At 41.3% G+C, this 12490-nt stretch overlaps 1 protein-coding gene across 1 annotated transcript; it reads right to left on the reverse strand.

Moving 5' to 3' along the window:
- Positions 1–12199, reverse strand: LOC122444227. The gene is made up of 3 exons (XM_043472980.1): positions 12115–12199; positions 11639–11984; positions 1–292 (listed from the first exon to the last, which is right to left on the reverse strand). Exons 1-3 carry the CDS (start codon positions 12158–12160, stop codon positions 1–3), a joined length of 684 nt encoding a protein of 227 aa, XP_043328915.1. The 5' UTR covers positions 12161–12199.
- Positions 12200–12490: the final 291 nt, after the last annotated feature.

A 12490-nucleotide genomic window follows, 5' to 3' on the forward strand; every position in this document is an offset into this window, starting at 1 on the left:
CTAAACAGTGCAGATACCTGGTAACGGCCTCACGGTGTGACTGTGGCTGGAGGAGGGGCTGAGCCCCAAGAGGGTTTGTGTAGAGGCCACAGGTGCCTGGGGAGCACTCCGCTGCGCAGCGCAGAAGTGCGTGCCCGAGTCCGTGGTCTGCGAAGAGGCAACTGCAGTGAGCTGAGGCATTCTGCAGGGACTGTCATGGCGTTTAATCTTCCATCCTGGTCTGTTCCTGAAGGAATGTAAAACAGACGGATGAGGCGGCCCCCGGGGTTCTGATGGAACCACTACACACTGTCTGTGAGGGTGGAGAAATTACACCGCAGAGTAGAGCTGGCTCCCTCCTGTAGACTCAGGGCTGGGGGACTCTGCGCCACAGCCACCCCTCTCACACCTGATGAGAAAGATCAGTCGTAGGAGAGGGTCACAGTAGTGTAGTGTAAGTTACTCAGTCATGTCCCACTCTTTGCGACCCCATGGACTATATACAGCTAATGGAATTCTCCAGGTCAGAATACTGACCGGGTAGCCTTTCCCTTCTCCAGGGGATCTTCCCAACTGAGGCATTGAACCCATGCCTCCCGCATTGCAGGCGATTCTTCACCAGCTGAGCCACAGAGCTCCTGCAAAACCCTGAACGTGCCCTCAGAAAGAGAAATTAAGGAATCAATATCATTCACCATTGCAACAAAAAGAATAACATATCTAGGAATAAACCTATTTAAGGAAACAAAATACCTGTATTCAGAAAACTATAAGATACTGATGAAAGAAATTAAAGATGACATAAACAGATGCAGAGATATTCCATGTTCCTGGGTGGGAGTAATCAATATTGTGAAATGACTATACTACCAAATGCAATCTAGGGATTCAATGTGATTCCTATGAAATTAGCAATGGCTTTTTTTCACAGAACTAGAACAAAAAAATTTCACAATTCACATGGAAACACAAAAGACCCTGAATAGCCAAAGCAGTCTTGAGAAAGAAGAATGGAGCTGGAGGAATTAACCTTCCTGACTTCAGACTATACTACAAAGCTACAGTCATCAAGACAGTATGGTACTGGCAGAAAAACAGACCAATGGAAAAAGATAGAGAACCCAGAGATAAACCCACACACCCATGGTACCTTATTTTTGACAGAGGAGGCAAGAATATACACTGGGGCAAAGACAGCTTCTTCAATAAGTGGTCGTGGGAAAACTTGACAGCAATGTACAAAAGAATGAAATTAGATCTTTACCTAATGCCATACACAAAGATAAACTCAAAATGGATTAAATACCTAAACGTAAGACCAGAAACTATTAAACTCTTAGAGGAGAACATAGGTAGAACATTTGATGACATAAATCAAAGCAAGATCTTCTATGACCCACCTCCTAGAGTAATGGAAGTAAAAACAAAAATAAACAATTGGAACCTAATTAAACTTAAAAGCTTTTTCACAACAAAGGAAACTACAAGCAAGGTGAAAAGACAACCCTCATAATGGGAGTAAATAATAGCAAGGGATACAATTGATAAAGAATTAATTTCCAAAATATACAAGAAGCTCATACAACTCAATACCAAACAAACAAACAAACAAAAAAACCCTATCAAAAAGTGGGAAAGGGACCTGAAGAGACATTTCTCCAAAGAAGACATATAGATGGCTAACAAGCACATGAAAAGATGCTCAACATCACTCATTATCAGAGAAATGGAAATCAAAACTACAATGAGATACGACCTCACACCAGTCAGAATGGCCATCATCAAAAAGTCTACAAACAATAAATGCTGGAGAGCATATGGAGAAAAGGGAACGCTCTTGTATTGTTGGTGGAAATGTAAATTGATACAGCTACTATGGAAGAAGGTATGGAGACTCCTTAAAAATCTAGGAATAAAACCACCATGTGACCCAGAAATCCCACTCCTAGGCATAGACCCTGAGGAAACCAAAATTGAAGAAGACACATGTACCCCAATGTTCACTGCAGCTCTATTTATAATAGCTAGAACATGGAAGCAACCTAGATGTCCATCGACAGATGAATGGATAAAGAAGCTGGTACATATATACAATGGAATACTACTCAGCCATAAAAAGGAATACATTTGGATCTATTCTAATGAGGTGGAAGAAACTAGAGCCCATTATATAGAGTGGAGTAAGTCAGAAAGAAAGATAAAAATATTGTATACTGACACATATATATGGAATCTGAAGAGATGGCACTGATGAATTTATTTTCAGGGTAGCAGTGGAGAAACAGACATAGAGAACAGACCTATGGACAAGGTAGGAGAAGAGGAGGGAGAAGGGGAGGCGTATGGACAGAGCAACATAGAAACATACAGCACCGTGTGTGAGAGAGGGCCAGTGGGAATTTGCTCTAAGACTAAGAGCAGGGGCTGAGGGAACAGGGAGCTCAGACAGGGGCTTTGAGACAGGCTGAAGGGCAGGTGGGAAGGGAGATGGGAGGGTGTTCTGGGAGCGAGGGGACATGGATGTACTATGGCTGATTCTTATTGCTATGAAAGAAAACCACAAAATTCTGTAAGGCAATTATCCTTCAATTAAAAAAATTTAAAAATAATAAAAAGAATGATATCTATCATCTTGTGGATCTTACAAGGAACAGGTGGCAAAAAAAAAAAAAAAAAGATTTGTTGCTGGAGAGGCACAAATGGGTTTGTGGGAATATTAAATATTTTTTAAAATGAGAAAGCTTGAATATTTTAAATGCTGGGAGGAAATTAGCAAGTAAATCTTGAAAAGTCAGACCAAAGTTTGTATGGTTGGTGGGCTGAAGTGCCAGAGAATTCAGACAGAATACTATGGGTAAATAGTTCGGGCAGAGGGGTACCATTCATTTCAAAGTAAGAGAGACACTTTTTTTTTTTTATTATTATGGGAGAGAACGTAAACTATATGTGTAAAACAGGAATGTTTTACCTAGGATGCAGAGAGTTGAGGAAGATTCATTTAATGCTATGAATTGTCTTTATTGTCACCTACCATGACTCATCAAATGTGGTATGTTGGCTATTTTAGGAGAGTACAGAGTCAAAGGAGATATAAATGATATATTGTAGAAACATGAAAAAATTTTCATTAACCATTTCATGTACTATTGATGTTAAAAGCCACAAATATATGGAGAAAAACTTCTGCAAGACTGTATGATTCATACGGCTGAATGGAGTAATATTGTCTTCTGGGGATTATATGGTTTAAGTATGTAAGAGTGGGAAGCATAGACATGTGTTGGTTTGAGGGATGTAATGAGGTTAAGGTGTCCTCAAGGGTTCCCACGTGGGACGTTTCCAGTCCACCTGCATATCCAGCTTCACAAACCAGCTCTCATTCATCAGTGCACATGTCAAAAGCACCCTGTGGTCAAGCTGTGACTCATCTGCTGAATGTTCCTTGTATGTCAGTAACAGTAATAACAGGTGAGATTAAAGAATAGTGTGGAATGGCCCCTATTCTTGAGGAACTTGTACTAGTAAAGAGTTAAAAACCAAGCAATATTCATAGCATTGTAAATATTGCTATTGCAAAATTGTGTACAAAATACTAAAAGAGGACAAAGACAAATAAATATAAGGTGGAAATCTTTTAAAAAGTAAATGTGACATTTACTGAGTCCTGAAGGTTGAGTAGGCTTTTGCAAACTTGAGAAAAGAATAATATATATGAGAAGAAAATATTAAAGTGAGTTCATTATGCCTGATGTTTAGAAATCTTGGGGTAGTGGTGGGGATGAGGATGAAAACTTCCTGGAAGTAATACTGTAGATGGCAACAGAAACCTTGATTTTCACTTGTGGGTCATTGTGAGCTATAGAAGGTCTTGAAATAGAATAGCAATCTAATCCAAATGTGTGCTTTAGAATGATTACTTTAGAGAGTTGAGTGGCAGGAGCTCATGGGTAAAGGATATATTTAAGAAGTTATTCCAACCAACTTGGTGAGAGATTATGAGAACCTGAACCAGGATAGTAACAAGGCAACTAAAAAGAGGTGGTTGAATGTGAGAGATATTTAGAAGACAGGATTGATGTGACTTCATGTATCAGTCAACTTTGGCTAGCATAAGACTTAGTACAAAGAACCTCACAATCTCAGTGGTTCACAGGAACAAAGCTTAATGAATGGTCCACTGTGTGTTACTTGTGGGTCAGCTGCCATCCCAACACTGTGGCTCTGCTCTTGCACACAAGGGGATTCAGGTCTGCTCCCATGAGTTGTCTCTTCATTTTGAAACTTGTGTCTGCTTCACGTTATGGAATAAAACCTGAAAGGACAACTACTATCTGGTATGTGCAGGGAAGAAACAAAAGAAGGCATATCATGTAAATATATTTAGTTTTAACTAGGATATAACTATCCACATTTTATTGGTCAAATATGGTCACATTGTTACGTCCAAAGTCCACAGTGTGGTGAAGTATCGGAAATACACTCTGGCTAAAGGTTAGCATAGCAAGAGTGAGAGAGAACAAGTAGTCAACAAACAATATATACTATTGCTTTTGGGCTTTCCAGGTGGCACAGTGGTAAATAATCTGCTTGCCAATGCAGGAGATGCAAAAGACGAGGGTTCAGTCCCTGGGTCAGGAAGATCCCCTGGAGAAGAAAATGGCAACCCACTCCACTATACTTGCCTGGAAAATTCCACGGACAGAGGAGCCTGGCTGGTTATAGTCCATGGGGTCGCACACATGCCTGCACACTTGGAAATGAGCTACGTGAGAGCAAGCTTATAGGGCAGTCACAGGTTAACCATCTTAGGGAAATGAAGGTGTATTAACTTCAAATATTTAAGAAAGGTTTTTGTGAAGACCTAGGTGAAATGAGTAATAAAAATAAGTTGCTTTCCCATTTTTCTCTTTTGTTCTTTTTGTAAAATTTGAAGAACATGACTTAAATGAATTAGTTGCTCACAGTAACAACCTCTTGTATAAGATCTTGTCCCGTTTATCAGAGCAGATGGTTCTGTTCTGGTGATAAAGTCTTTATGGCTGCTAAGGTTCCAGGTTCACACTCAAATACTTGGCTCACAAAGTCATAATAGTGAGAGATTTGTGATTTAAAAAAAATTGTTTTTGCTATCCTTTAATTTTCCTCAAGGTCATGTGACTACATGATAGAGAAAACTAAAGGGCTAGAGTCCACCATATCAAAACATGTCACCTAATACCTGAAATTCAGAAGTGAAATCTTTCCCTCCACAATACTCAGCAACCAAAAACATTTTGGCTGCTGACTTACAGCTATTCAGAATGGTCAAGAATCTTGCTGAAAAGCCACACACTTTGAATCTTTCTTTTCTTTCCATGGGCATCACAGCAGTCTCCAAATGAACCAGACTGGACTCATTTTTCCATCTACTATTTTTTTAACACCGTCCTATGGCTCCTTTCTTTTTTGTAACTACCCCAGTATACAAGTAACAAAACTAAGATTAAAATATTTATTAACTTCTTTTTGCTGTAACTCAGTTGAGTTGGAATATGCATACACCTACCCTCTTAAATGCCTTTATATTACTTTACTTATCAGGTTATTTCTACTTTCCAGGTTATGATTATAATTGAATTACATACATACTCAAGTAGTTTTGCATAATACGTACTGCATAGTACATACAAAAACAGAAAAACACCAAGAAAAAAAGTTGAAGAGGGTAGACATGGTAGGAAATTAGAAAATGATCTGAGCTGTGCATAGTAAATATTTCTATGAGATGAAGCTCATAGATTGAGTTTTCTTTTTGCCTTTTACTTTCTACATGAAAATTAACTTTTACAAAGTTAATTGACTTTACTTTTTTAAAGCTTTTTATTTTATATTCCCCTAGAGTAGGAAATGACAAACCAACCCAGCATTCTTACCTGGAAAATTACATGGACAGAGGAGCCTGGAAGGCTATAGTCCATGGGGTCACAAAGAGTCAGCAGGACTGAGTGACACATACAGCCAATCAACAATGTTGTGACAGTTTCAGGAGGACGGTAAAGGGACTCAGTCATACATACATGTGTATCCATTCTCCCCCAAACTTCCCTCCCACATAACATTGAGCAGAGTTCCCTGTGCTATACAGTAGGACTTTGTTGGTTATCCATTTAAAATATAGCAGTGTGTACATGTTGATCCCAAACTCCCTAACTATTCTTTCTCCTCATTCTTCCCCCCTGGCAACCATATGTTCATTCTCTAGGTCTGTGGATATATTTCTGTTTTGTAAATAAGTTTATTTGTATCATTTCTGTTTAGATTCTGTATATAAGGGATGTCACACAATGTTTCTCCTTTTCTGTCTGAATTGCTTATCTCAGTATGATAATCTCTAGGTCCATCCATGTCCCTGCAAATGGCATTTATTTCATTCCCTTTAATGGCTGGGTAATACTCCATTGAACGTGGAGTAGCTCCTCTCGGTCCTCCTGCGCCAACGAAGCAGCCACTCCTTGGAGGTGGGGTAGCTCCTCTTGGGCGGGGTCCCTGACCTCCAGGGTGGGGTGGTTCCTCTCAGCCGCCGCCCCTGACCTCGGGCGTGGGGAAGCGCCTCCCGGCCGCCGCTCGTGTGCTGTCGCAGCCTGGCACTCTCGGTGGCTCTCTCTGACCTTGGGCAAGGGGTAGCTCCTCACGGCCACACTTCTGTGTGGTCAGTCGCAGCCGGCGCGCTTCTGCGCAGTTCTCGAGAGGGCATCAGAGGGCAGACACACTAAAACCATAATCACAGAAAATTAGCCAACTTGATCACAGGACCACAAGTCTTGTCTAATTCAATGTAACTAAGCCATGCAGTGTGGGGCCACCCAAGATGGTTGGGTCATGGTGGAGAGGTCTGACAGAATGTGGTTCACTGGAGAAGGGAATGGCAAACCACTTCGGTATTTTTGCCTTGGAAACCCCATGAGCAGTATGAGGAGGCAAAATGATAGGATACTGGAAGAGAAATTCCCCAGGTCGGTAGGTGCCCAATATGCTACTGGAGATCAGTGGAGAAATAACTCCAGAAAGAATGAAGGGATGGAGCCAAAGCAAAAACAATACCCAGTTGTGGGTGGGACTGGTGATAGACAAGGTCTGATGCTGTAAAGAGCAATATTGCATAGGAACCTGGAATGTTAGGTCCATGAATCAAGGCAAATTGGAAGTGGTCAAACAGGAGATGGCAAGAGTGAATCTCGACATTCTAGGAATCAGCGAAATAAAATGGACAGGAATGGGTGAATTTAACTCAGATGACCATTATATCTACTACTGTGGGCAGGAATCCCTTAGAAGAAACGGAGTAGCCATGATGGTCAACAAAAGAGTCTGAAATGCAGTACTTGGATGCAATCTCAAAAACGATAGAATGATCTCTGTTCATTTCTAAGGCAAACCATTCAATATCATGGTAATCCAAGCCTATGCCCCAACCAGTAATGCTGAAGAAGCCAAAGTTGAACAGTTCTATGAAGACCTACAAGACCTTTTAGAACTACCACCCAAAAAAGATGTCCTTTTCATTATAGGGGACTGGAAAGCAAAAGTAGGAAGTCAAGAAACACCTGGATTAACAGGAAAATTTGGCTTTGGAGTACGGAATGAAGCAGGGCAAAGGCTACTGAGTTTTGCCAAGAGAATGCACTGGTCATAGCAACCACTCTATTCCAACAACACAAGAGAAGACTCTACACATGGACATCACCAGATGGTCAACACTGAAATCAGATTGATTATATTCTTTGCAGCCAAAGATGGAGAAGCTCTATACAGTCACCAAAACCAAGACCGGGAGCTGACTGTGGCTCAGATCATGAACTCCTTATTGCCAAATTCAGACTTAAACTGAAGAAAGTAGGGAAAACCACTAGACCATTCAGGTATGACCTAAATCAAATCCCTTATGACCATACAGTGGAAGTGAGAAACAGATTTAAGGGACTAGATCTAATTGACAGAGAGCCTGATGAACTATGGATGGAGGTTCGTGACATTGTACAGTAGACAGGGATCAAGACCATCCCCAAGAAAAAGAAATGCAAAAAGGCAAAATGGTTGTCTGAGGAGGCCTTACAAATAGCTGTGATGGAAGAGAAGTGAAAAGCAAAGGAGAAAAGGAAAGATATTCTCATTTGAATGCAGAGTTCCAAAGAATAGCAAGGAGAGATAAGAAAGCCTTCCTCAGCGATCAATGCAAAGAAATAGCGGAAAACAACAGAGTGGGAAAGACTAGAGATCTCTTCAAGAAAATTAGAGATACAAAGGGAACATTCCATGCAAAAATGGGTTCAATAAAGGACAAAAATGGTATGGACCTAACAGAAGCAGAAGATATTAAGAAGAGGTGGCAAGAATACACAGAAGAATTGTACAAAAAAAGATCTTCACGACCCAGATAATCACAATGGTGTGATCACTCACCTAGAGCCAGACATCCTGGAATATGATGTCAAGTGGGCCTTAGAAAGCATCACTATGAACAAAGCTAGTGGAGGTGATGGAATTCCAGTTGAGCTATTTCAAATCCTGAAAGATGATGCTGTGAAAGTGCTGCACTCAATATGCCAGCAAATTTGGAAAACTCAGCAGTGGCCACAGGACTGGAAAAGGTCAGTTTTCATTCCAATCCCTAAGAAAGCCAATCCCAAAGAATGCTCAAACTACCACACAATTGCACTCATCTCACATGCTAGTAAAGCAATGCTCAAAATTCTCTAAGCTGGGCTTCAGCAATACGTGAACCATGAACTTCCAGATGTTCAAGCTGGTTTTAGAAAAGGCAGAGGAACCAGAGATCAAATTGCCAACATCTGCTGGATCATCAAAAAAGCAAGAGAGTTCCAGAAAAACATCTATTTCTGCTTTATTGACTATGCCAAAGCCTTGACTGTGTGGATCACAATAAACTGTGGAAAATTCTGAAAGAGATGGGAATACCAGACCACCTGACCTGCCTCTTGAGAAACTTGTATGCAGGTCAGGAAGCAACAGTTAGAACTGGACATGGAACAACAGACTGGTTCCAAATAGGAAAAAGAGTACGTCAAGGCTGTATATTGTCACCCTGCTTATTTAACTTATATGCAGAGTACATCATGAGAAATGCTGGGCTGGAGAAGAAGCACAAGCTGGAATCAAGATTGCTGGGAAAAATTCAATAACCTCAGATATGCAGATGACACCACCCTTATGCAGAAAGTGAAGAAGAACTAAAGAGCCTCTTGATGAAAGTGAAAGAGGAGAGTGAAAAAGTTGGCTTAAAGCTCAACATTCAGAAAACTAAGATCATGGCATCTGGTCCCATCACCTCATGGGAAATAGATGGGGAGACAGTGGAAACAGTGTCAGACATTATTTTTGGGGGGCTCCAAAATCACTGCAGATGGTGATTGCAGCCATGAAATTAAAAGACGCATACTCCTTGGAAAGAAAGTTATGACCAACCTAGATAGCATATTGAAAAGCAGAGACATTACTTTGCCAACAAAGGTCCATCTGGTCAAGACTATGGTTTTTCCAGTGGTCATGTATGGATGTGAGAATTGGACTGTGAAGAAAGCTGAGAATTGAAAAATTGATGCTTTTGAACTGTGTTATTGGAGAAGACTCTTGAGAGTCCCTTGGACTGCAAGGAGATCCAACCAGTCCATCCTGAAGGAGATAAGTCCTGGGTATTCATTGGAAGGACTGATGCTGAAGCTGAAACTCCAATACTTTGGCCATCTCATGCAAAGAGTTGACTCATTGGAAAAGACCCTGATGCTGGGACAGAATGGGGGCAGGAGGAGAAGGGGACGACAGAGGAGGAGATGGCTGGATGATATCACTGACTCGATGGGCATGAGTTTGAGTAAAGTCCGGGAGTTGGTGATGGACAGGGAGGCCTGGTGTGCTGCGATTCATGGGGTCGCAAAGAGTCGGACACGACTGAGCCACTGAACTCAACTGAATACTCCATTGTATACCTGTACCATATCTTCTTTATCCAGTCTTCTGTCAATGGACATCTAGGTTGCTTCCATGTCTTGACTATTGTGAATAATGCAGTGAACATCGGAGTGCATGTATCTTCTTGGACCATGGTTTTTCCTCTGGGTTTATGCCCAGGAGAGGGATTGCTTGATTATATAGGAACTCTACTTTTAGTTTTTTGAGGAATTTCCATACTGTTTTCCACAGTGACTGAACCAATTTACATTCAGGTCAACAGTGTAGGAGAGCTCCCTTTTCTCCCCACCTTCTCCAGTGTTTATTGTTTGCAGATTTTTTTGATGATGGCCATTCTGCCTGGTGTGAAGTGATACCTCACTGTCATTTTGATTTGCATTTTTCTAGTAATTAGCAGTGTTGAGCATCTTTACACGTGCCTGTTGGCTATCTGCATGTCTTCTTTGGAGAAATTTCTATTTAGGTCATATGCCCATTTTCCCACTGGGTTGTTGCCTGTTTTGTTATTGAGTCATATAAGCTGCTAGTATATCTTGGAAATTAAGCCCTTGTCTATCACAACATTTGCAAATATTTTCTCCCTGTCTGTAGCTTGGGTCTTCATATTGTTTATGAATTCGTTTGCTGTTAAAAAAAAAAAAAAGAAGAAGAAGTGTAAGTTTTATTAGGTCCCATTTGTTTATTTTTGCTTTTATTTCTATTGCCTTGGGAGACTGACCTGAAAAAACACTGGTGAGATTTATGTCAGAGAATGTTTTGCCTATGTTCTCATCTAGGAGTTTTATAATATTGTGTCTTATATTTAGGTCTTTAAGCCACTTTGAGTTTATTTTTGTGTGTGGTGTGTGAGAGTATGTTCTAACAGCATTGATTTACATGCAGTTCTCCAATTTTCCCAATACCATTTCCTGAAGAGTGTCTATGTCATAATATGTAAACTGGGTTTCAGAGTAATACATTTGGGAGATAAGCGTGGTTTGGCCAAAGAAGTAGCAGTGAAAATGGCAGCAGTGGTTCAATCTGGCATTAATTTTTAAGATACGGCCAACTGGGTTTCTTTCTGAGTTAGATGTAAGCAGTGAGAAAATAATAAGAGTCAAAGATCACTAAGGTTACAGCAAGAGATGTGGACAGAATGGAGGTGCTCTCAGCTGTAAATGAGAGCTGTGGGAGGAACGTGTTGGAGGACAGTTCAGAAGGTGAACGATCAGAAGGTTAGTGCTGCTCACGTTGAACTGGGGCTTCCCAGGTGGCTCAGCGGTAAAGAACCTGCCTGCCCAGCATGAGATATGGGTTTTATCCCTGGGTCAGGAAAATCTCCTGGAGAAGGAATGGCAACCCACTGCAGTATTCTTGCCTGGGAAATCTCATGGACAAAGGAGCCTGGGGGACTGCCATCCAGGGAGTTGTAAAAAGCTGGACATGACTTAGTGACTAAACAACAACAGCAACACATTAAATTAGGATCCTGACCCTTCAGAATGCTACGTCACCACAAAAAAGGAGACTATTCATTCAAATCTATTCCAGGTCTGGTCTTGCATAGATGTCAAACAAGGGACTCATTGAAAATCTTGTTTTTCCTTGGGACCATGCACTCCCCAGGACTCTGCTTCTCCTTCTGCTCACTTTGATCAGATCAGAGACCTCTCTAAAACCAGGTCAGGCTGAGACCCTGAGTGTTTTAAGCTACAATGTCTGAGAAGGTTTTTGTTCAGCTCCCTCTGCAGACTCAGGCACTGTGTCACACAGAGCACAGAAGTACTTGGCAGAGTCACTCCAATGGGCTGAAACTTTCATCAGGTGGAAGGACTTCTCATCCTTCTTGAATTCAGCCTCGAAGCCTTTGATGCCTTTAACCCGGGTGGGCCCTGATAAATACTTCAGTAGAAACTGGAGGCCTTGGCTGGGGTACTGGACATACCAGAAGAGAGAAATAGATCCACCATAAGAATAGTTGCATCTCAGCTCCAGATGGTTTCCTTCAGAGACGCTGATGTGACGGTCAGGCTGGGTCACTAACTGGGCTCCAGTTCCTCCTGCAACAGCAATGCAGCATCAGTGAATCCAGGACACACCTATCTATAATGAGACAGTGTTTCCATTCAGACACCCTCAGAACAAAATCCCTTCTATATAGGCAGCAGCATGGAATAGAATGTTACTTACTTGCTGTGAAGAGCATTCCAAGTAGCAGAAGAGTCACTGAGAGCATGGCTACAGAGGAAGGAAGATCTCCTTTGAGGAGCAGGAAGGAATGTGCCAGGGTGTGCTGAGTCCTTGTAACCGGGAAAATCTGAGAGTTAAAGAGATCCCTACCAGTAAGAAATGCACTTCAATGAGCTGTAAGATAAAGAAGCTCATAGGAGTAAGACAAACACTTCCAGTTTATGCAACATCACCCTCTGCAGGTCAACAAAAGAAACAAATTGAGTCTTCAGGATTTTCTGCCCCATCTCCTTTCTGCTCCTATTTAGGCTTGAGTTACTTAGCATTTTAAACTGATGAGAATGTTTCAAAGGTTTGCTTACTAAGAGGCTCTTTT

The sequence above is a fragment of the Cervus canadensis genome, chromosome 6 (assembly GCF_019320065.1).
Source record: "Cervus canadensis isolate Bull #8, Minnesota chromosome 6, ASM1932006v1, whole genome shotgun sequence".
Classification (NCBI taxonomy): domain Eukaryota; kingdom Metazoa; phylum Chordata; class Mammalia; order Artiodactyla; family Cervidae; genus Cervus; species Cervus canadensis.

Bases quoted from the DNA above. Each gene is read 5' to 3' on its own strand.
- LOC122444227 (XM_043472980.1), bottom strand. From the start codon at position 12,160: ATGCTCTCAGTGACTCTTCTGCTACTTGGAATGCTCTTCACAGCAA. The intron at 11,985-12,114 runs GTAAGTAACATT...TTGCTGTTGCAG, and splicing joins TGGAATGCTCTTCACAGCAA to GAGGAACTGGAGCCCAGTTA. The intron at 293-11,638 runs GTAGCTTAAAAC...CCACCCTCACAG, and splicing joins CAAAAACCTTCTCAGACATT to ACAGTGTGTAGTGGTTCCAT.